General features: G+C 50.3%; 2 protein-coding genes across 4 annotated transcripts in view; one reads left to right on the top strand and one right to left on the bottom strand.

Moving 5' to 3' along the window:
* Nucleotides 1–5,069: 5,069 nt before the first annotated feature.
* CYP17A1 (cytochrome P450 family 17 subfamily A member 1) lies at nucleotides 5,070–11,214 on the top strand. Of its 2 annotated transcripts, XM_086377493.1 has the most exons (8): nucleotides 5,070–5,510; nucleotides 7,109–7,247; nucleotides 7,448–7,677; nucleotides 8,440–8,526; nucleotides 8,929–9,144; nucleotides 9,463–9,632; nucleotides 10,168–10,271; nucleotides 10,781–11,214. In XM_086377493.1, the coding sequence occupies exons 1-8, from the start codon at nucleotides 5,214–5,216 to the stop codon at nucleotides 11,065–11,067; spliced, it is 1,530 nt and encodes a 509-aa protein (XP_086233619.1). In that variant the 5' UTR covers nucleotides 5,070–5,213; the 3' UTR covers nucleotides 11,068–11,214. The 2 variants fall into 2 exon arrangements, with proteins under 2 accessions (XP_086233619.1, XP_086233620.1); XM_086377494.1 differs by lacking the exon at nucleotides 8,440–8,526 and having other exon boundaries at nucleotides 5,108–5,510.
* Nucleotides 11,215–17,833: 6,619 nt separating this feature from the next.
* Nucleotides 17,834–21,590, bottom strand: part of WBP1L (WW domain binding protein 1 like) — a 58,687-nt gene continuing 54,930 nt past the window's right edge. For both annotated transcript variants that reach the window (XM_086377496.1, XM_086377497.1), the window contains exon 4: nucleotides 17,834–21,516. In XM_086377496.1, coding sequence (XP_086233622.1) covers nucleotides 20,765–21,516 — 752 coding nt within the window. In that variant the 3' untranslated portion in view covers nucleotides 17,834–20,764. The remainder of the gene's footprint in view (nucleotides 21,517–21,590) is intronic.

The raw sequence follows: 21,590 nt of genomic DNA, 5'->3' as shown, positions 1-21,590 counted from the left end.
CTGGACTGTGGAAAGGACCACCTGCAAAAGCCACCTTTCCACCCGTGAACCGTGCCGCTCCGCTCCTAATGTCACGTGCCGCCACCTGCGTAAAGCTCCACCATCCGTGAGCTCGCTCTACGCCCCCTACCTGTGAGCACGGGGATAAAGTTTCTACCCCTTGGTATCCACAACATGCTGTGAGTAGAACAGGTGCTCAATACTTTTCAGATAGAGATGTTGGTCACAAGAACTTCCAGCATTATAAAATCAATACCTTCTGAATTAAACATGAAATAGAATTCATTCAAATCGCAGACCAAGAACATTCTGTTGTAATCTTGTTCTTTGAAAATCAGTAATCCATCTGCTAGGTATACAGGATAGATTCCCTCTTAACCAGAAAACTCATTTTCTGATCTTGCCAGATAAGGAAGGGATGGCATGCTCAACTACATGTTATACCTAAAATGTGCCATGTGGTGCCACAGCCCAAAAGTACAGCAGGTGATTCTCTTCAGAACTTCAGCCCCAATAAGCACAAACACTGTTCTCTAGTCAACCCTGTAGCTTCCAGGGGGTTGTCTTAGCTGTCCTTAACTGGAAGAACTAAAACAGCCTAAGGCTTCCCTGGGGCTCAGTGGTAAGGAATCCACTTGCCATGCAGGAGACATGGGTTCAATCCCTGGGTTGGGAAGATCCCTTGCAGAAGGGAATGGCTACCCACTCCAGTATTCTCACCTGGGAAATCCCATGGATAGAGGAGCCTAGTGGGCTACAGTCCATTAGGGCTGCAAGAGTCAGAGGTGCAGGATAAAACTTAGCAACTAAACAACAACAAGGCCTAGCTGCCCTTTATAGACACTGAATTCATGCCACACTCATTATTGGATTGAGGCCCCTCATGCTTTCCTTCCTTCTCTGTGTCATAAAGGACACCAGTACTTGCTGAAGCAAGGTCCTTGTCTTATCTCAGGAATACCTAATACCAAGACTCATCGATGACAGTGTCGTTTCTCATCTGCAGGAGAAAACAAAAACAACACTCCCAACCTAATCTGTCTGGAATGCTCCTTCCCTGGCTCATATGTCTGGTAAACTCCTACTCATCCTTCGAGACTCAGATCAAGTATCACCTTCTTAGGAAAGCCTTCCATGCCCATCCTGCTCCCCAAGCCTGATGCTTTCCCAGCCTTTGCTGTCCTAGTCCCTGGGGGTCCTCTGTTTCAGGCTTAGCACACTGTCTTATAATTATACCAAAGTTACTAAAGTGCAGGGAAGGGGGTGAGGGGTGTGGGCCAAGTTGAGGCGGAATCTCTCCAAGTGTGGCCAGATATTACCAGGTCTGAACCACCTGGGGAACTTAATAGAAATGAAGATTCCTGGGCCCTGGCCCCACACCTACTGAATCTATATTCTAATCACCCCACTCCTAGGTGATTTTTATGCATTTGAGAACTACTGCACTAGAGTGTGATTTCTAGGAAGAAGCACGGTGCTTTATTTATCCTCTGTGCCAGATCCACATTCATTAAGTGCAGTGGCATTATTCAGTAGATGCGATGTGCATGAGAATCTTCCACAGAGTAAAGAGCAAAAGGGTACTCAGAGACACGCGTCTCATTTGGTACCTGGGCCACCTAGAAATAAACTTCAGAAAACATGCCCCGGCGGGAGCAATGCATTAATCCAACTCCACTTTCATAGACACCGGTAGATAGCAAGGAAAACACCAGGCTTTGGAATCAAAATGCCTGGGTTTGAAAATTTTAAAACAAAACAAACCAATCAACCAACCAAACAAAAAAAGCCAAAAACAAACAAACGTTAATGACCTAGCTAGTTTCCCTAGCTAGCTGATCAACCTTGGACAAGTGGCTTACCTCTGTAAGCCTCAGCACAACTACCAGAGAAACAGAATCACAATCCACGTAAGATAGGTGTGTAATGTGTATTAAGAGGGAAATAGTATATGAAAGCATATATGTGCGCGCGTGTGTGTGTGTATGTATATATATATATATCTCGGAGAAGGCAATGTTACCCCACTTCAGTGCTCTTGCCTGGAAAATCCCATGGGCAGAGGAGCCTGGTAGGCTGCCATCTCGGGTCGCACAGAGTCGGACACAACTAAAGCGACTTAGCAGCAGCAGCAGCAGCAGCATTCCCCACCTGCTGACATAGCATGAGATGCTTCCTATTTCCAACACTGCTCAAAATCCTCGCCAGGGCTTACTCTGCCCACAAGTCAAAAGGACAGCCCTTCCTGAGGGACAGAGGAAGTGCTCCAATAGGGTCCCCACTCTCTCTGCCTGTCTCTGCATCAAAGGAACTCTGAACAGTAACAAAAGCAGTAATAGAACATGTGGAGCTTTTCAGAAAAGCTTACTTTTAGAAGAATTTCAGGCCACCCAAGGGACACTCTAGTCCTGTTCTAAGCATGAGGTTAAACAGCAGTCCCTAGAAGCATATATATTTCTTTTGTAAGACTCTGGTTTGATCACATCTGTGGCTTTTTCTCATCCAGGAACAGGCAGCAGAAGGGTGTGTGTCTGTCCCCACCCCCGCTTACAGCCGCTGCTGATTACAGCTACACATTCCAATACAGACTTGCCTCTCAGACCAAAGAGGGGGCGGGGGTGGCCTGATCTCAGAAGCCCTGGAACAAATAGTTGGCAACAGCTGTGTTCTCAGAAGACCGCAGTTGGTCGCTACTGTTTTCTCATTCCACACTAGGTTACCGGCTATAACTCAAGTGCCCCTACTTCAAACGGCAGCTCACAAAGTACTCAAGTCTCTGCCACGGGGGTCTGCTGGCTTGGAAAAATCCATCAGGAAGACCAGAGTGTGGTCAGTCCCACCCCCACCCCTCTGAAACATTCAGGACGTCCCTCGGACCCACAGCCCTGACCACAGGCTTAAAAGGAGAAAGTCTCTAAAAGGAGCCCTTCCCTTTAAAAGAAGGCCCCCCACCCCAACTCAGAATCTCTTCAGAAGCAGAGAACTGTGAAGAAATCTCTGCTCACTAACCCAATCAAAATGGAGAAGGAATAAAAGGGGTTTTGATCAGGAATCCTGCTCCGCCTCTCCCCTTCCCGGCCTCACCCCTCAACTGTTTCCTCACTAAGGCTTTGGCAATGGTTTTACGGTGTCTCATGGAAAATCAGAACAGATAATCCAGCAAGAGCTCAGGGATACATGGGGGTTAAGAACCCGGTGGCCAGGGGAGTAAGGAGCAACTAGAAAGCAGGAAGAAAAGCCTGGAAAATTCTGTAAGGGAGCTGGCCTGCTATAACTGCGAGACATTTTCTAAAAGGCTCCCTCCACCCAAAGCAGTAGTGCGATAAGTAAGCTCCCACCCTCTTCCCTTTCCGAACCCAATCCCCAGACCACCCGTTCCATTACCTGTCTAAGACCCAAAAGGAAAGGCATCCTGCAAGAGCATCGTCCACACTAACGTTGGGAACAAAGGGCTTTTGAAAAGTTAAGGTCTTGGAAGCCAATAGTTAATTAATTGATTAATAAATGAATAAATGAACATTAAACTTTAAAAAACAAGAAGTATATTCCACTGTTATTCCCATTATAGAGAGGAAACTGAATTTTAAAACAGGTTGCTGCTAAGTCACTTCAGTCATGTCCGACTCTGTGCGAGCCCAGAGACGGCAGCCCACCAGGCTCCCCCGTCCCTGGGATTCTCCAGGCAAGAACACTGGAGTGGGTTGCCATTTCCTTCTCCAGTGCATGAAAGTGGAAAGTGAAAGTGAAGTCGCTCAGTCCTGTCCGATCTTTAGCGTGGACTGCAGCCTACCAAGCTCCTCCGCCCATGGGATTTTCCAGGCAAGAATACCGGAGTGGGGTGCCATTTCCTTTTCCGTAAAACAGGTTAAGTAACCATAGAGTTACTATATGACCCAGCGATTCCACTTCCACGTATTTACCACCCCCAAAATTGAAAACAGGGACCCAAATAGATACTATGTACATGCTGTGGACATGTACACCCCTGTCCATAGCAGCATTATTCACAGTAGCCGAAAGTGGAAACAACCTAAGTGTCCATCAACTGAGGATGAACAAACGAAAGGTGGCATACCCGCTTACTAGAAGATTGTTCAGTCATAAGAAGGAGTGGAGGGGCCTTCCCTTGTGGTCCGGTGGCTAAGATTCTACACCTCTAATGCAGGGGGCTCAGGTTCAATCCCTGGCCAGGGAACTAAAACCCGCATGCTGCAATGAAGACTAAAGATCTTGAGTACTGCAGCCAACTCCCAGCACAACCAAATAAACAAATATTTAGGAAATGAATGAAGTTCTGACGTATGCTACAAAGTAGATGAACCTTGAAAACATTACGCCTAGTGAAACAAGCCAGTCACAAAAGACCAAATGTTATATGATTCCACTTAAGTGAAATAGGCATATTCACAGAGACAGATTAGAGTTTACCAGGGCCTGGGGGGAGGCGAAGGGGGAGTTATTGCTTCGTGGATATACTTTATGTTTGGGGTTAAGAAAACAGTTTTGGAAGTAGACAGTGGTGATGGCTGTACAACACTGTGAAGTATATTCAATGCTACTGAATTGTACACTCAAAATGGCAAATTTCATGCTATGTATACTTTAACATACTAAACCTTTTTAAGTCATATAGCAAGAAAGGGGTTAAGCTAGAATTTGAGGCTAAACCCGTCTGACAATAGGGCCCCTGATCTCAACACAAGGGTTTCACTCCCCCAGGCAAAAGCAGCAAACATGGAATGAAGAGAACTGCATTCAATGCATCACTATCTGTGTGACTTTATTCAAGCCTTACCCTGGGAAGCCTCACTTTGCTCAGCTGATAAAATTGGATAGCTGTCTGTTGATTGTGATTTCGTAATACAGAGAGTCCCGAGCCATGATTCCTGATCCAGATATCATTTGCTTCTGCCCACTCTGGAGACGTTGATGGACAGTGAGCAAGGGACAGGGACTAGCTATCTGTGCCCTTACCTAGCCCCTCCCCTAGGGGTTTGCCCTGGTGTGGAGCCAGCTCTTGAAAGAAGCCTCCTCTCCCTTCCCCATTCTGGAAGAGGACTCCTGGCTGTGCTGCAGGATAAACTTCCACAAGGTGAGCATTAACATAAAGTCAAGGAGAAGGTCAGGGGAGCCCTTAAAAAGGCCTTCTTGCACCCTAAGGTGGCTGAAGCCACTCCACAGCTCTTTGTCCTGACTGCTGCCACCCAGACACAATGTGGCTGCTCCTGGCTGTCTTTCTGCTCACCCTCGCCTATTTATTTTGGCCCAAGACCAAGCACTCTGGTGCCAAGTACCCCAGGAGCCTCCCATCCCTGCCCCTGGTAGGCAGCCTGCCGTTCCTCCCCAGACGTGGCCAGCAACACAAGAACTTCTTCAAGCTGCAGGAAAAATATGGCCCCATCTATTCCTTTCGTTTGGGTTCCAAGACTACTGTGATGATTGGACACCACCAGTTGGCCAGGGAGGTGCTTCTCAAGAAGGGCAAGGAATTCTCTGGGCGTCCCAAAGTGGTAAGTAATGCCTCTGACCCCTCCCCTCACCAGCCCCTGGGCACGTTGAGCTCTTCAGCCAAGGCCATGCCTGCAATGCCCCTTCTAGTTCCAGCAACCTGTGATTCTTCCAATAACAACCTGGTGGGGCTGTGGGTGGGGAGCGACCCCTCAGACTTCACCCAGCTTCTAAGCTAGGCAGGAAGAATTAAAGGAAGACTTTATTTTCTGGCTGTTTCTGGAGGTGGGACAGGGTGGGAGTGGTGGTTTGAGGGGGTCAGGGAGCCCTTACAACATTATCTCTCCCAGCTGAAAAAGTGAAAGTGTGAGCTGCTGAGTCTTGACCGACTCCTTGCAACCCCATGGACTAGCCCACAACACTCCTCTCTCCACAGATTTCTCCAGGCAAGCATACTAGAGTGGGTTGCCATTTCCTACTCTGGGGTAGCCTCCTGACCCGGGAATCGAACCCAGGTCTCACCCATTGTGTAAAAGTTCTTTATCATCTAAGCCACTTGGAAAGCCCAAGAGTCTAGCTCTCTGAGCCTGAAATCTGAGCTCTCATGATTCACTGAAAGAGTACCTGTAAAGCATTTAGCCCAGTGCTGGAAGTTCTCAATAACTAGCCTTGATCAACACTGTTCACATGGAAAACGGGTTAGTGATTCCTGTCCTCCGCAAAAAGTTGTGAGGGGGAAGTACCCTGATTCTTGGAGGGCTGGGATCACTATTTCCCTGGGGCTTCCTCGAGCTGCTCCAGCCCTGGGGAATTGACCTATGCAAGCACTTTTGGGGAGGACGCTGAAGATTCAACCTGTCGAGCTTTCTGTTTGTTCCTGGGGGCAGAAGGGAGTAGGAGCTAGTCAACCAGGAACACTGCCAGCCTCCAGTACAGCATCTGGCTGAGGGGACTCCCCTGAATGTCCTGGGCAATGCCCCCTGGCTGCTCATCTTTGATCAGACCAAGGCTTGACTCTTCTTTGCTTGGGCCAGTCGGCCTGGTTCTTGGGCCAACTACCCTCTCCCATCTCTGCTGGGCTTCTTCTCTCCAGGGCAAAGAAGAAGGAGGCGGCTAGTCTGATGGGGCCTGCAGATATGGGGATAGAGGACAGAAGGTCTGGGGGAACCTGTATAGTTTTGGGGGTCTTCTGGGCAGAAGCAGCTTGGCCCATGTCTAGGCTGGGTGGATAAGACATGTGCCTCTCCCGATGTGGGCCTGTATTGGGCACATGGCTAGCAATGGAAGGGAGATCTAAAGGGGGCTCAGCTGCTGTGCCTTTAGCTGCCCCCATCCCCAGAGGACCCAGGGAAGGGTAGGGGCCTGGTGTGTCCTCAATCTCTGCTCCTACAAGTTTAGAGAGTCCATCCCATCACAGCTGCCTCACCCTGTCATTGATCTGAACAATCTAATTCAGGGTTCCTTCTTTTGCCTTACTCTGTCTCTCTGTTGGAACTGGGAGTATCAGGCCATAGGTTCTGTTCTGCCAAGGCCTTGCAGTCAGGGTGGAGTGAAGCAGGGAGCTCTATAAGGAGGCTGCGCAACAGCTACCAGCCTCATTGCCCTCGGGGAGGGCAGGTGGATGGTGTCTGAGTCCTATGTCCTTTTCTGCTTTCCAAAGGCCACTCTAGACATCCTGTCAGACAACCAAAAGGGCATTGCCTTTGCCGACCATGGTGCCCACTGGCAGCTGCATCGGAAGCTGGCACTGAATGCCTTTGCCCTGTTCAAGGATGGCAACCTGAAGTTAGAGAAGATCAGTGAGTGCCTGGCTGGCCCTGGGCTGAAGGAGCCTGCAGAGGGTTGGGGAGGGAGAGGGTTCTGGTACCTCCATTCCACATTTTCTTGGCTACCACTGCCATCTGCTGGACATCTGCTCTCTTCGATTCAGATGGAACTGGTCGAGGTGGCGGTGAAGGGATGACTCAACTCCCGCCCTCACACCCCTCTCTCTCCCCAGTTAATCAGGAAGCCAATGTGCTCTGTGATTTCCTGGCCACCCAGCATGGAGAGGCCATAGATCTGTCCGAGCCTCTCTCTCTGGCGGTGACCAACATAATCAGCTTTATCTGCTTCAACTTCTCCTTCAAGAATGAGGATCCTGCCCTGAAGGCCATACAAAATGTCAATGATGGCATCCTGGAGGTTCTGAGCAAGGAAGTTCTGTTAGACATATTCCCTGTGCTGAAGGTGAGGATGGGGCCAGGTCCTATGGGCAGACCTCAGCAGACCCTGATCGTATCCCCAGTTCTTTCCTCTTACGGTTCACTCCAGACCTCATTTTTTTTCTGACGACCTCAATTACAGTGACCTCTACCTCCTCTGACTCTTCAAAATCTTGCTGCTTCTCTACAGAAATAGGTTTAGCTTTTAAATTATGCATTTTAATACTCATGATAACGTTGTTGGTGTTGTTGTTTACTCACTCAGTCGTGTCTGACTCTTGAGACCCCACAACTGTTACCCACCCGACTCCTCTGTCCATGGGATTTCCAAAGCAAGAATACTGGAATGGGTTGCCATTTCCTTCTACAGGGCACCTTCCCAACCTAGGGATTGAACCCACGTCTCCTGCATTGCAGGCAGAGTCTTTACCCGCTGAGCACCTGGGAAATGCCATGTGCCAGTCCCAAAGCTCCACATGCATTAATCATGCATTCCCTTTGGAAGTGGGTTTATTATCCCCATGCAGATGAAAATACAGGCTTCAAAAAGTTAAGGAACTTAATCATGCCGTGAGACTCAAGTCTGTGTTACATGAGTAAAGTCTCAGTCAGTGCTAGACGTTTGATTGAAGGGGGAGGGGAGGTGACTCCTTTCTCCCTTGTTTGGAATTGTCCTGGTTGTCACCGATGGTCCCATTCTGGGTCCCTGTCCTGCTTTCCATTCTGGCTGAAGGTTGAGGTTAGAGTGGGAACTCACCAGGGAGAATCTAACATTTCCACTTTGCAGATTTTCCCCAGCAAAGCCATGGAAAAGATGAAGGGTTGTGTTCAAATGCGAAATGAATTGCTGAATGAAATCCTTGAAAAATGTCAGGTAGGTGATGGAGCAGAAGAGATGACGAGTCAGGTGGAAAGTGGCAGGAGAGCAGGGTAGGGTCCATTTTGGACAGTGTAGGAGCTCCAGCACCTAGCCGCGAGCCTGCCATAGAGTTGGTGCTCAATAATCCTGACTTAATAATAAATATAAAAATAAATAAATAGGAGTAGAGAAGTGAGGAACTGCAGAGGACCCTGAAGGGACCCATCCACCCTGCAAATTTAAAGAGGGCCCAGTGTTTTTTCCACTTCCACCAGTTCATGGGTCCTGACTAGCCTCACTCCACTCCCTCATTTCCAAGTGGGAGAAGCCTTTGTGTCTACAGTCTGGGTGAGAGTATGGCAGGGGTTGCAGATGGGGCTCCTTTCTCTTCATCGTCTCCCAATCTCACCCAACCAGGAGAACTTCAGCAGTGATTCCATCACTAACTTGCTGCACATACTGATCCAAGCCAAGGTGAATGCAGACAATAACAATGCTGGCCCAGACCAGGATTCAAAGCTGCTTTCAAATAGACACATGCTCGCTACTATAGGGGACATCTTCGGGGCTGGTGTGGAGACCACCACGTCTGTGATAAAGTGGATCGTGGCCTACCTGCTACACCATCCTTCGGTGAGTTTCTCTCTACCCGAGCCTTCCCAAGCACTCCTGACCCCAGGCACACTCACCTCTGCTCCAGAGAAAGGGAGAGTCAGTATCTCGGGGGTTCTTCGCAGGATTCGCAGGATGACTGTGCTGCACCCTTTACCCAAGCAGTGGTTGGCTCTGGCCTTTGGGTGGAGCTGCCTCATCTTCTGCAAGCAAAGCCAGGGTTGTAGAGCCACCTCTGGGAAGGGTCTTGCCCTTCTGGGTGTGACAGTAGGTTCTTCTAAGCCCTTGCTCCTCATGGGCTGATACATCCTGGTAACATCCACCCTGTCTGGACCCCAGTTGAAGAAGAGGATCCAGCATGACATTGACCAAATTATAGGTTTCAATCGCACCCCAACCATCAGTGACCGGAACCGCCTTGTCCTGCTGGAGGCGACCATCCAAGAGGTGCTTCGAATCCGGCCTGTGGCTCCTATGCTGATCCCCCACAAGGCTGTCATTGACTCCAGGTGTGCCTTCCCTCCCAGGAACATCCAACCTTCCTGGTCCCTCCCCCAGCATCTGACCCTTCCAGCTGGCTGGTCAACCTACAGTCAACCACTGACAACCGATCATCGTACCCACGACCTACTGACCAGTGTGTCTCCTACCCACTGACACCCACTGACCCATCGACCTGACCTCCCTCAGAAGCTGCCCGCTGCCTGGGAGACACGTGCTCCTACCCAATCCAAAAGCCGCAACACACACACACACGCACTCATGCACACACGCACCAGCTCAATATGCACACCCACAGGCCCTAACAGACCCACAAGTGTTGATCCTAAGTGCTACTCAGGAAGAGAGGGCTGGATTCATATTCAATCTGGCAGAAGCTGAGGAGAAGATGCAGGAGTGGGCATGAGGGAGTGGGCATGAGGGAGCGGGCATGAGGGAGCAAAGGACTCTTTTCCCCAGGGTAGGGACCACGGAGACTTGGGGCAGAGAAGGTGGGGAAGGACGATACTCCAGACCCTCTTTTCCTCTCCCTCTCTGGAGCAGCATTGGCGACCTTACCATTGACAAAGGCACAGACGTTGTGGTCAACCTGTGGGCACTGCATCACAATGAGAAGGAGTGGCAGCATCCCGACCTGTTCATGCCCGGTGAGTCCCTGTTCTGTCCTGCCCCGCCAGCCACACAGCCCCCTCTGTGCCCACCTCTCCAGCATTGCTTCCCTTCTGCCAAGCTTCCTGCTAGAAGACTCCTGACTCCCACTACATGGACCTGTTGACACCCCTAGCCTACCCTACACTTACCCAGATTCTTCACAGCTGGGTTCCCCACTCTCCTTCCACCAACTGCAGCCTCCTCTTCTGAGAAGGCCCATAGGCATATGTCTCCTGTGAAGTCAGCCCCCTCTCCTGTGGGATGGTGCCATTTTCATGTTTAATACACCTTTTCATCCTTCCTGAATATTCCATCTTCTCTGTGTGATTAAGGGCTACCTGAGAGCAGGGCATTTATCTCTCCTAAGATTGCCGTCCCCCCCCTCCACCCAAATAAGGCTGTCCACCTTCTCAGACTGGGGCTCCCCAGGCAGGGCCTTGTCCTCCCCCTACTCCTCTACTGACACTGACCCTGGCCCCTGGCTGATGGCTCCTTGTGTCCGCAGAGCGCTTCTTGGACCCCACGGGGACGCAACTCATCTCGCCATCATTAAGCTACTTGCCCTTTGGAGCAGGACCCCGCTCCTGCGTAGGTGAGATGCTAGCCCGCCAGGAGCTCTTCCTCTTCATGTCCCGGCTGCTGCAGAGGTTCAACCTGGAGATCCCGGATGATGGGAAGCTACCCTCTCTGGAGGGCCATGCCAGTCTCGTCTTGCAGATCAAACCTTTCAAGGTGAAGATCGAGGTGCGCCAGGCCTGGAAGGAAGCCCAGGCTGAGGGTAGCACCTCATGACTCCACCCTATGTGACCCCCACCACACAGAATTAGAGGAGCTCCCCCATCCTCTCCCACCATTCCTTCTTCCTCCCCGCCCACTCTGCCTTCTTTCCCAGCCTGCAGCCCTGGCAGTGATGTACATAAAACAGTTTCTTTCTCCAAAGGCATCTGAGCAGCTCACTCATTTGTTCACTCGTTTCTTTCAACAAGTATTTTATGGGCCACCTACTATTTGGACCCTCAGGCTCCTTGGTTTCATGAAACTTAAAATTCTAGTGAGGGCTGACAAATGAACATTCTAGAGACTCATAAGTGCTTTAGAGTCAATTTGGAGTCAGTTATATTCAGTGCTGATGGTGCAAGGGGAATGGCCGAGGTGGGGGAGGCTGCTGTGAATGAAAGGGTGGGGGAGGCATGAAGACTGGGGGGAGGTGCCCACCGCTGAGGGAGCATCAGGGAAGAGGCTCTCAAGGTAGGAGAGGCCAATGCTCGAGCCAATGAGGGGAAGAATGGTCCCTGATGAAGTCAGACTGCAGGCAGGGCCAGGCCCCGCGGAATGTTTCCAAGTAGGAGAAAGGAGTTCTGGTTTCTAGTCCAGATATGAAAGGAAGTCATAGGAGGGTTTATACATTTAGGTGGAAATGTCTGGCTCATATTTTTAAAAAATCATCCAAGTGGAAACTGGTCTGCAGAGAGATGAGAGTGGGGCTGCGGGGGGAGGTTGTGCTGGTCCCTGAGAGCAAAACGATGGTGGCTTACACCCTGGGGATGGCAGTGGAGATGGCAAAACATAGTGGGATTGAGTTTACACTTTGAAAGTAGAGCAGCAGGTCATGTTGGCTTTGATCCAGAGATTGCTGTGTGTACTTCAAAGCTTTGTCTTTGGGAGAGGTGTCTGTAATCCACAAACTCAACCCACCACTACCCCTTCCTCTTGTCTTGTTCCCCAAAGACTGGTAGGTCTCCTTTTCCTTGTTCTGTACTGGAGTAACCATGACCAGGGAAGGGCTTCCACAGCAGCCTTTTGCTGAAGCACCGAGGCTCTGTCCCCATTCCCCACCCCCAAACCCCAGGAAGTCTGTAAACGTCTTACTAGAAAACAGAACCTTCTTCAAACCTTAAAACCAGCATCTTTAAACCTTGGCTGCTCGCCAGTCTGCAAGGAAACGATGTCCTGAGATGCCCTGGGAGAAACTGGCCCTTGCTCTTTAGCCTAGACAGAGGCCCCAACCACAGCTCCTTGGCGCCAGCCAGACCAGGGTCAGATCATCAGCGACCCAATCCTTCCGACTGGAGAAGGGCTCTAGACCAGCTGGCAGGGCAAGATTGAGACCCTCCTGGCCAAGTTCCAGACAGACGAAATCAAGGGAGCCCCACAAGGAGGGAGGGTCAAAGTTTTCCATCACAGCAGCATCTTCTTCCTTCAGAGAGCTTTGCTAATCCAGGGGTACCTGACTCCTGTCCCCCAACTCAGTCCTAGCCTTCCCTGGCCCATGACCCTGAGGCCTTGCTAAAGAGCCCAGAGGAGACGGTGGGCAGCTGTGGCTGACTCAGCCCCCAGCACATGCAGCCGAGAGAGATGACACCACCCGTGAGCTGATGAGAAAGAGGTTAAACTGGAGGTGGCACCGTCCTTCTCACGGGTCCCTTGACCCCATCGGCCGGTCGCTGATCCAGAGCTGAGCAACCCTCAGCTCAGAAAGTGGAGAGCGTCCCAGCTGGAGGAGGGAAGTGATCCAATCTGCTCAGACTCTGAAAGGAACAGGTAAACAACATCCCCTTTAGAAGAGGTGGGCGAGTGTAACTGGGATGGAATCAACCACTCCCCAACTACTGATTCAGACCATTGACTGGCCGTGAAATGAGAGGTGAAGAGGAGAAACCTGAGGGCCAGGGGGGCAGGCATGTGGGGATGACGTGCCCTAAATCACCCAGCGACTCAGCAGCAGGGCTGGGGCAAGAACCCAGGATATTTCAGTGATGTGGAATGAGAAGCCAGCACGCTCTACCCACAGGTCTTCTGCATCTGTGCAGAAGGGCTTGGCTGTCTGGCTGGGAAGAGAGGGTAGAGTTGAGTGTCCTTTCAGGAAGTGACCTCTGACACCTGCCCAAACTGCCTTTCCCCTGCCTGGAAGGCCTTTTCCTACTGACCTAAATCCTTTTAGTGCTCAGCTTTTGTTCCTTGGTGTGGAATCGCATGTGCATCTGAGCACCTGCCTGAGCTGCAAATGGGTGCGGAGACCTCCACGGACACTGTCTGCCCCAGCATCTCTGGAATTCAAGACTGAGCCCTCTTGTGTTCTTTTGGCTGAATGACAACCTGACAAGCAGAAGGTTAGACACACAAGAGAAATGAGTCAGATGCTCTACATCACTCAACTAATTGGTCTGGTGATAAAAGAACCCTAACTCCTTATGCAGAAGGAAATCCAGATCTTTGGCAAAGCTCGAAGGTCTTCATCAAGACCCTACAGCCACCTTTTCAGCCTCAGACTGCCCTTAACCAGAGTAGTGGTGTGATAGCAAATAAACATTAAACAACACAAGTTATTTGGTGCTGGTGGGAGGGAACAGCCCTGATTTGTAGTTTGCTGATCACTGTGGTGTGAACATTCCCATCATGACCAATTTCCAGCCACCAATATAATATCACACAGGACCTGGGGAAGAGACTCACAGTAGCAAAACATACTATTTGCCATTATATTACAGTTAATACCATTATACAGTATTCCCACCCTACATAGACATAAACCTCAAGGGCATCGATAATAGCAATGTAGTAAAATAATTAGAAAATGATCAGTGTTGTGTATTTATTACCTTTGTTTTACATATAATTTACTCAATTGCAAGCTTATATAAGTTTTCTGATTAAATAGCTCATAAACTCCTGAAAATTTAACGATCAGTTCTTAGGCGTTGTAAAAGCTGGGCTTCGCAGCAGAAACAGGTTGTCCCTGTCCTTCAGAAGAGTGGTTCCCCAAAGTCCCCGTTCTGAGGGGAGGAGAAGAGCCCCTCGCTGGTGACCTAGCTGTGGGGTGTGGGTGGGTGAGTGTGTGAATGTTCTGGTCGGCCTCTGGTGGCCACTAAACCTCAGCATATAAAGAGCCCTCTCTCCAGGGACGCTCATGGGGACAAACACCCATCTCAGGACAGGAATCTAATCACAGAGGCTCTAGAGGGCTGGGGGGAGGCCTGCAGGAGGAGGCCCCAGGTTCTGGTTCCCAGGGGTCTCAGGCTCTGACTCTAAGGCTCACTGTTGGCTTCTCGTTGGGAAAGTGGGGTAACTTAACACCTGGGCTGCCATTATCTGAGGTTCTGGTGAGGAAGAAAAGCAGAAAGGGCTGTGTAAGAAAGGTCCACACTGTTTCAAGTTACAAAAGATAAGAGGTCAGGCTGCAGGAGCAAGTTCTCTCAGAGTAGTCATTTACGGACCAGTGAGCATAGGCCACTGACTAGGCCTTCCTGAACCTCTGTGTTCTCATCTGTAATATGGGTGTGTAGAAATAGCACCACTTACCTCAGAGGGTTGCTAAGGACCAAATATGAATCTGCATCTCCTGTTCAGTGCCTTAATAGATTCTGGGTTTATTATCAGTGCCTATGTCCAGACCCACCAAATCAGACCTTCTCTAAGGGTTTTACACAAACCTCCCAAAGGCTACCAGCTTCGTCAGGGAGGGGAGCAGGTATCCAGATGGGTCTGATGCAGGACAGGACCACAGTATCCAGATGGGTCTGATGCAGGACAGGACCACAGGAGGCCCCCCTCTTGCAGCTCCAGATGGCCTTGCCCACTGCCCCCTTTCCTGCTGGAGCCAGGGCAGGCTGGCAGCTGGGAAGTGGGTGGAGACCCCAAAGACAACTTTTCACAGTTCCAAAACAGGGTGTTCTGTAACATTTTCCAGTGGGATTAGGTTTCTTGAGACTCCTTAGTGAGAAGATGCACAACGGAAGGTTAAATTGTGGCGAGGAGCAGCCTGATACAGAAAGAGGAGAAATTTTAGCTCAAACAAAAATCCTCTTCTCAACTGCCACAAAAGCTTTTTTTTTAATCTTCGAGGAAGAGCAAAACACTCTTGCAAGGAAGAGATACAAAGAAGGTCCAAATAACTCTTGAATCTTTTACAGTGTTTCCAAGGGGTTACTGAAGCAGATACCACCTGCCATCTCAAAACTGAGGGGCTCTGGTAGGTGAAAGCTGGCTGGGTGTGGAGCCTCTGTGGGGGCTCATAACTAGCCAAGGGGAGAGGAAGAGGGAATAAAGTAGCTCCAGAGGAAGCCGTTTCTGATTCAATTGCTACCACATGGACTCCCCTGCTCAACACATCCTTCTCTGGTTGCCTATCACCTTTGAAAAGAAAAAGTTCTTCACGTGGCTTGTGAGCCCAAAGGATACAACTCTCCACTCTCTGGCCAACTAATTAAGCAGTAGTTTGGCAATCAATAGATGTGAGCTTTAATCCTGGCTCTACCACAACTCCACCAGCTGTGTGATCTTGGACTAGTTAATTAACTCCTCTGAATGCTTCATGCCCATTAATAAAGCAGGAATAATTAACAGTCCATACTTCAGAGGGCTGCTTTGAGGCTAAAATAGAAAATATAGGTAAGATGCTTATACTAAAGACCTGGTGTTAATAAAGTCAATAAATAAGGACACACTAAAATCTTTTTATTACCAGCTTACCTCTCCAGTTTCATCTGCTGTCACTTTCCAGAAGGCAATTACCTAGAGGGATGAAACTGCTCACAGTTTTAGACACGACACTACATTCTCCTGTTTTAAGTTTCCCACACTTTTTTTGGTGCTTTTCAGCACCTGGCATACAGTAGGCATTCAGTAATATGCAGACTGATTGCCTGGAATTGCCCTTACACCTTTCTTCACCTGGCAAGTCAGTTTAGAGGTCCCGGATCCAGGAAGGCTGCCCTGAACCCTCAGGTGGGCTACATTCTCTACAGCATCCTGTGTACACATGCGTCATGGTACTTACCATGTACTGCTAAAACTGTTCATGTGCTTTCTCCCTTGATAGACTATTATTAGCTCTTCTAAAGAGGGGCCAGGTCTAAGGCATACTTGCATCCCCAATGCCTAGCACATGATAGGTGCTCGTAAGTGCTCAGCTCTTAAGGCCAGTCACCTGTCCCAGCTGGGAACTGTATCCCAAACATCTCCCAAGACCCACAGCCCTTTCCAATGAAAACCAGGTTTCCAGCAGGTTTCAACAGTCAGCCAAACCCACTTCCTGCTCCTTCTCCTGAGCTAAACCTTGATTTTTGCCCCCGGCTGAAAATATAGGAAACTGGACAATAGAGGGTGTTTCTTGAAATTCTTGTTCATCAAATCAGTTTTGTGCTTTCAAGGGACTGGTATGGTCTCCACCTGAACTTGGTCACCAGGAGTGGTAAAGACAGCAAATGCTGCACCTCATTTGAGAAATGAGGAACTCAGCGACCCAGGAGCCTGGGGTACTGTGAGGGGGTCGCTAACGACCTGGGCAGTAAGAGTACATGAACAGCCTCTGGTACGCAACCTGCAATAGCTGTACCACTTTGTTTTTGTGCCATTCAGACCTTAGCTTAAGCAGCTAAGAATGATGTGCTCCACCAGTTCCTTCCTGTGCCTTCAGAACGTAACTGTCCCCAGATGCTAAATGGCTCCCCTGGGGTTACCTAGAGGAGCCCAGAAGTTTAGAAGGAACTAGGCGGCGGCCATCCCACCGGAGTTACTGAAGGGCCAGGGCAGCATCCTCTGGCCCAGGGTCAGATGGGGCCGGGAGCATGCCTGGCTTTACTGGACTCTCAGAAACCACAGGGCTGACTGCTGGGCAAACCCAGGGGCTAAAGAGGACAACGCCCTCTGCCAGCATACCCTACTGGCCCATCACTCCACCTGGGGAGGCAAGGCCTCACAGGAGGGTTCTGTGGGTACTCATCATCATGCTTTGCCCACCTGCATGTGGCCCAGAGAAGTCTCGCTGGGTCGGGGTGTTCCACCCATCTGGGTAGAGACAGAGGTTGTTCCTTCCCAGTCTTGGAGAAGGGACTTTAATACCATTGACTCAAAGTGCTAAGAGAACAGTCTTTAGCAAGGGTAAAGTGACAGTAAGTCTATTGGCCCATGATGGCAGATGTTGGCACACCAGTGGCTCTGAGCTGCCTGAAAATCAGTTCTGTGGTCCCTGCCTGGAATGCAAGCCCTACACTACCCCCACGCTCCTCAAGCTTCTCTGAATCTGTAGTGCCCACTTCCTCTCAACTGCCCTCACATTGTTGGTTAGCTATTTCACATGAGTTTGCTTCGTCCTCTCCACTGTAACTGAACTTCCAGAAGGAGGGGCCTTGTCTTACACATTTCTTTCACATTCTCCTCAGGACCCAGCACAGTGCTGAGCACAAAATAGGGGCTCCATGCTGCATTTTGTGTATTAAATTCCAAGGCCAAATACCCACCCACAACTCTACCGTACCAATACAAGAGTTCCCCAGAAGGGCTCGCTTCCTTTAAATGTCTTAGCTACGGAGTCTCTAACAAAATGTGTTTCTGCTTTTGGCGGGGGATCTGCTTTTAACCTGTTTGTGTGAAGAACTCAGAAATATCCCCTTGGCAGAGCAAGGGGTTTGGAGGGAAGTCCTCAGGACAGAAAGTGCCCTCAGCCCAAGTGCCTGTCCTGATGGCTGTGATGTCTCTTGGCCTCTATGTGGAGAAGGTGAGGAATCTCAAGGGGAGGAGGAAAAAGGAACAAGCATTGCAAGGAAAAAGCGTAATCAGGTTTTGGGGATGGATTTTTTATTTGGGCTTCTCACAGTGGTTAGAGCCACTCTGTCCTCAGAACAATCACAGCACAGGAAATGCGTCACCAAGACTGCCCAGAAAAGTCTGACCAGCTGAATCTTATTGCTTAAAATACACATATTCACAATAACTGACAAAGGGTGATGTGCCTCACACAGGAATGTGTTAGCAATTGCAAATCTTCCGACTGTAGCACCAAACCCTTGACCCGTCCCTTCTCATTTGCCTGGAACACCAGGCTCCCTCAAATCTGCCCGGCCCCTCAAGGGTCCTTCAGCTCCCTACTTCAGTGCCTCCGTGTGCAGGGCAGCCTCATGTAGCAGGGGCCAGGCGGTGACACTGGACTCGGGTCCAGCTCCATCCGCCGCATTTTCGTTTTCTTCTCGTGCCTTTAGGGTCAGACACTGCAGTGAACCCAGCAGTAAACCTGCAGACCAGTTCCCCACTCTGACTGGAGAAGGAATCTTCAGAGGGCCAGAATCCACCCCTTTAACCAGTTAACTCCAACATGGTTCATTTTGGTAAAACTTAATAGCCTTTGAGACACTTCAGTGAGTTGTTTGGGATTAAAAAAAAAAGGCGTCAGGAAAGGCATCTGAGGGGGGCTGCAGGCACACTCCTGCCTGCTCTGGTCACACGTCGGCCACGTGCTGGACCTCAGCAGAGGGAGGTAAGCCCTATGGCACTGTGGTGGCCATCAAAGCCTCCTGGCAATTCTGGGTAGGGCCGATGCCTGGGCCAAAGCCAGTCTGAGCTTGACTTTGAAGATCCAGTCAAGCTTCTGTCTGAGGTTCCACCTTGGCCCTCTGTCCTGAGGGGGTCTGGACCCTCCTGGGGGCTGATGCCGAGGGCTGGGAGCAGCTGGGGAAAGCAGACAGGTTCAGAGCACTTTCCGCTTACAGGGAATAGGACACAGGCCTCCGTGTGTCCATAGAGCAATGTGCAAATTGCAGTGAGGGGTAGAGTAAAACCTCTACTTGGAGCACAGTATCTCTGGCAAACGTGGAGACTGCCGTCAACAGCACTGCTGAGTACACCCAAGTGCACAGTCAGACATTTGCTCAGTAAACAGTAAATGCGTAAAATAAATTACCTTGAGAGGGCTGCGCCTGCTCCGAACGCATGGGTAATGTGAACAGAGTGGCTGCCGTTCAAAGTATATTCACAGGAAAACAGGGCTGGGGGCTCACACACAATGGACAGACACACACAGGTTACTGGAAAAGTCATCGTATACAGACTGCACTTGTTCAACATGGATTTTGGTTTTGTGGACTCCAAATGCAGACACTTGTTCACCTCACAGCCTCAGATTTGTCTATTTTGTGTGTATGTGTTTATATACATATACATATATATATATACACATACACATAGATACGTGTGTATTCATATATATACAGATATATACCTTCCTTTCTTAACCAAAACGTCAACGCCTACTCTGAATATCATCATTCAAGAGTGGGGGAAGAACCAAGCTCTTCATGTGAACAGGGCTGGGCAGGGAATGTTAGTTTCGGCAGTTTGCTTTCTCCATTCAGATTATTCCTATCAAAGCTCACCTGGTTTCTGAAGCAAAACTACAGGAATCAAGGATCCTGTGGTCCTTCAGGAGGGCTGCCTACACCCTCCTATCTGGGCCACTGAGACTCTTTACATAGGCTACAAAAATCAGATACCCCACTCAAGGGGTGGTGCGGAGCAGGCAAAGGGCATGAAAACCACAGATAACCAAGGCATTCTTATTCCAAGTGGTCAGTTTGAAAAAATAAACAAATAAACAAAACAACTTATTCAGAATCAAGAGAAAATACTGTGTGAGAGCCAGACTGTGGGCCTGCCCTTCCTCAGGACCCACAGCCTCATTTGTTCGTAGAGAACAGTGAGACGTGAAGGCTGGCAGACGTGTGTCTGGGATGGGGGGAGGGCACTAGTCACCCATGGGTGCAGATCAAAGGGCAGAGACAACGGGAAGTTGCACCTCCATCCGCTGCCACACTGCAGGGCCTCCTGCTCATCCACAGGAGTTCCAGAGACAGCCCCCACCCAAGCCTGCACATTATGTATCTCCTGGCTCAACTATAGCCAGGCTCTTTGAAGGCCAAGTTGAGAAAAGGACACAAACTTCCCTTTTCCAAAACAGAATTCTTGCCTGCCCACTGGTCAAATTCTCGTTTTCAGCTTGCTTTTGTTGTTGTTGTTTTCTTAAAAAAAAAAAACAAAAAACAAAAGGCAGGTATATAATCTTCCAGCCTGAAACCAACCTGTGGCCAGCCAGATCCTGCTGAGAAGGGAGGAGCCCCTCCAGAACACCCTGGCACCGCGAGCTCATCAGCTGGAATTTGAGAGCACAAGTCCCTTACCAATCCACCACACAACTGCAGTCAACTCTCCTCCCCACCACAGCAGAACACAGTTCTGGCTCCACAGATGCTGGTAGCAAGGGGAGACAATCCCTGGGCCTCTGTGAGCTTCCTTCTTCATCCAGGGCTGAGACCAGCCACCTCCTCTGGACAGAGATGCAGCGAGGTTCTCATAAACTAACACCGGAAAGCACATCCATTCCATCACCAAGAGTCACCTCAGGGCACGGTCTCATTCCCTCCTTGGGGGCTTTTGAACACACATCTCTCTGACCCAAGCAGGCAGTGAGATGTGACTTTAAAAGAGGTAAAGGGGAATGGGGTGGGGTATGAGGAATGAGTCACAGGGTAACTTCTCAGCCCTCCACAGCACTGTGTTTCTGTGGGGGGCAAGCCACCCACACCCCAAACTGTACCTGGAGATGCAGGAAAATGCAGGAGCAGGGGGTGAGGGGGAAGGAACACAGTTATTAATGCTTCTCGCATGGTTTTCCCCTACCCTGGTTGCATCGCCAAGATCTCAGGTATAGCCAGGACCTGCTCTAGCTGGGGGAGCTGCTGCTCTGGGAGTTTGGGGAGTCCTGCTCGTTGATGGTGTTCAGCAGCAGGCAGGCAGGCGGCCTTGGCAGGTGTGGATGCCCGGGTTCCCGGGCCTGCTCCTCGGAGGGCTGGCAGAGACCTTCCTCCTCGTCGCCAGGTGGCCGCACATTGCAGCTGTCGCAGAAGTCCAGGGGCCCGTCCAGAGCATCGTCGATGAGTGCATTGAACTCTTTGAGGTCGTCGTCATGGTGGCCCCGGTTGCACACACACACCTCGATGCCTGAGTCACCCGTGAAGCGGCGATGTCTGCCAGGTGTCTTGTCTTTGTTGTCAGGGAGGGCGCTGCCCTGCTCAGAGCTGTACTCTTTCAGAAGCTCCTCCTTACATTCAGAATCCTTGTCCAGGAAGGCCGTGGGGTCCACCTCCCCCAGGCCAGCCACAGAGCCGCCGGGCTCCATGCCAGAGGTTTTGGTGGCTGCTGGGTCTGCTGGCATGTCGGAGGGCTCAGGGTCAGTGACGCTTGGGGGTCGCGTGCTACTTCTGCTGGGCCCGGACAAGGGGCTGCTCTGAGCCCCCTGGGAGCCCCTGGTGGGGTCGGTGCCTGGGGGGCTGCTGCCTGCAGAGCCACACTGTGCAGGTAGCTGCTGCTGCTGCTGCTGCTGCTGGAGCTGGAAGGCACTGTATGGTGGGGGAGGAGTTGGAGGTCGGTTCACCACTTCCTCATAAGGAGGTAGTAAATAGTTTGGCAAAAACCCTAAAACGGGGAGGTAGGGAGGAGAAATTACTGCACTGGCAATTGTTACAGGACAGACTGCAGGCTCACACTAA

The sequence above is a fragment of the Bos grunniens genome, chromosome 26, assembly GCF_055505025.1.
Source record: "Bos grunniens cultivar Pamir isolate PY7600 chromosome 26, Bosgru_T2T1.0, whole genome shotgun sequence".
NCBI classification, from domain to species: Eukaryota; Metazoa; Chordata; class Mammalia; order Artiodactyla; family Bovidae; genus Bos; species Bos grunniens.
This window is presented reverse-complemented; position numbering and strand designations above follow the sequence as displayed.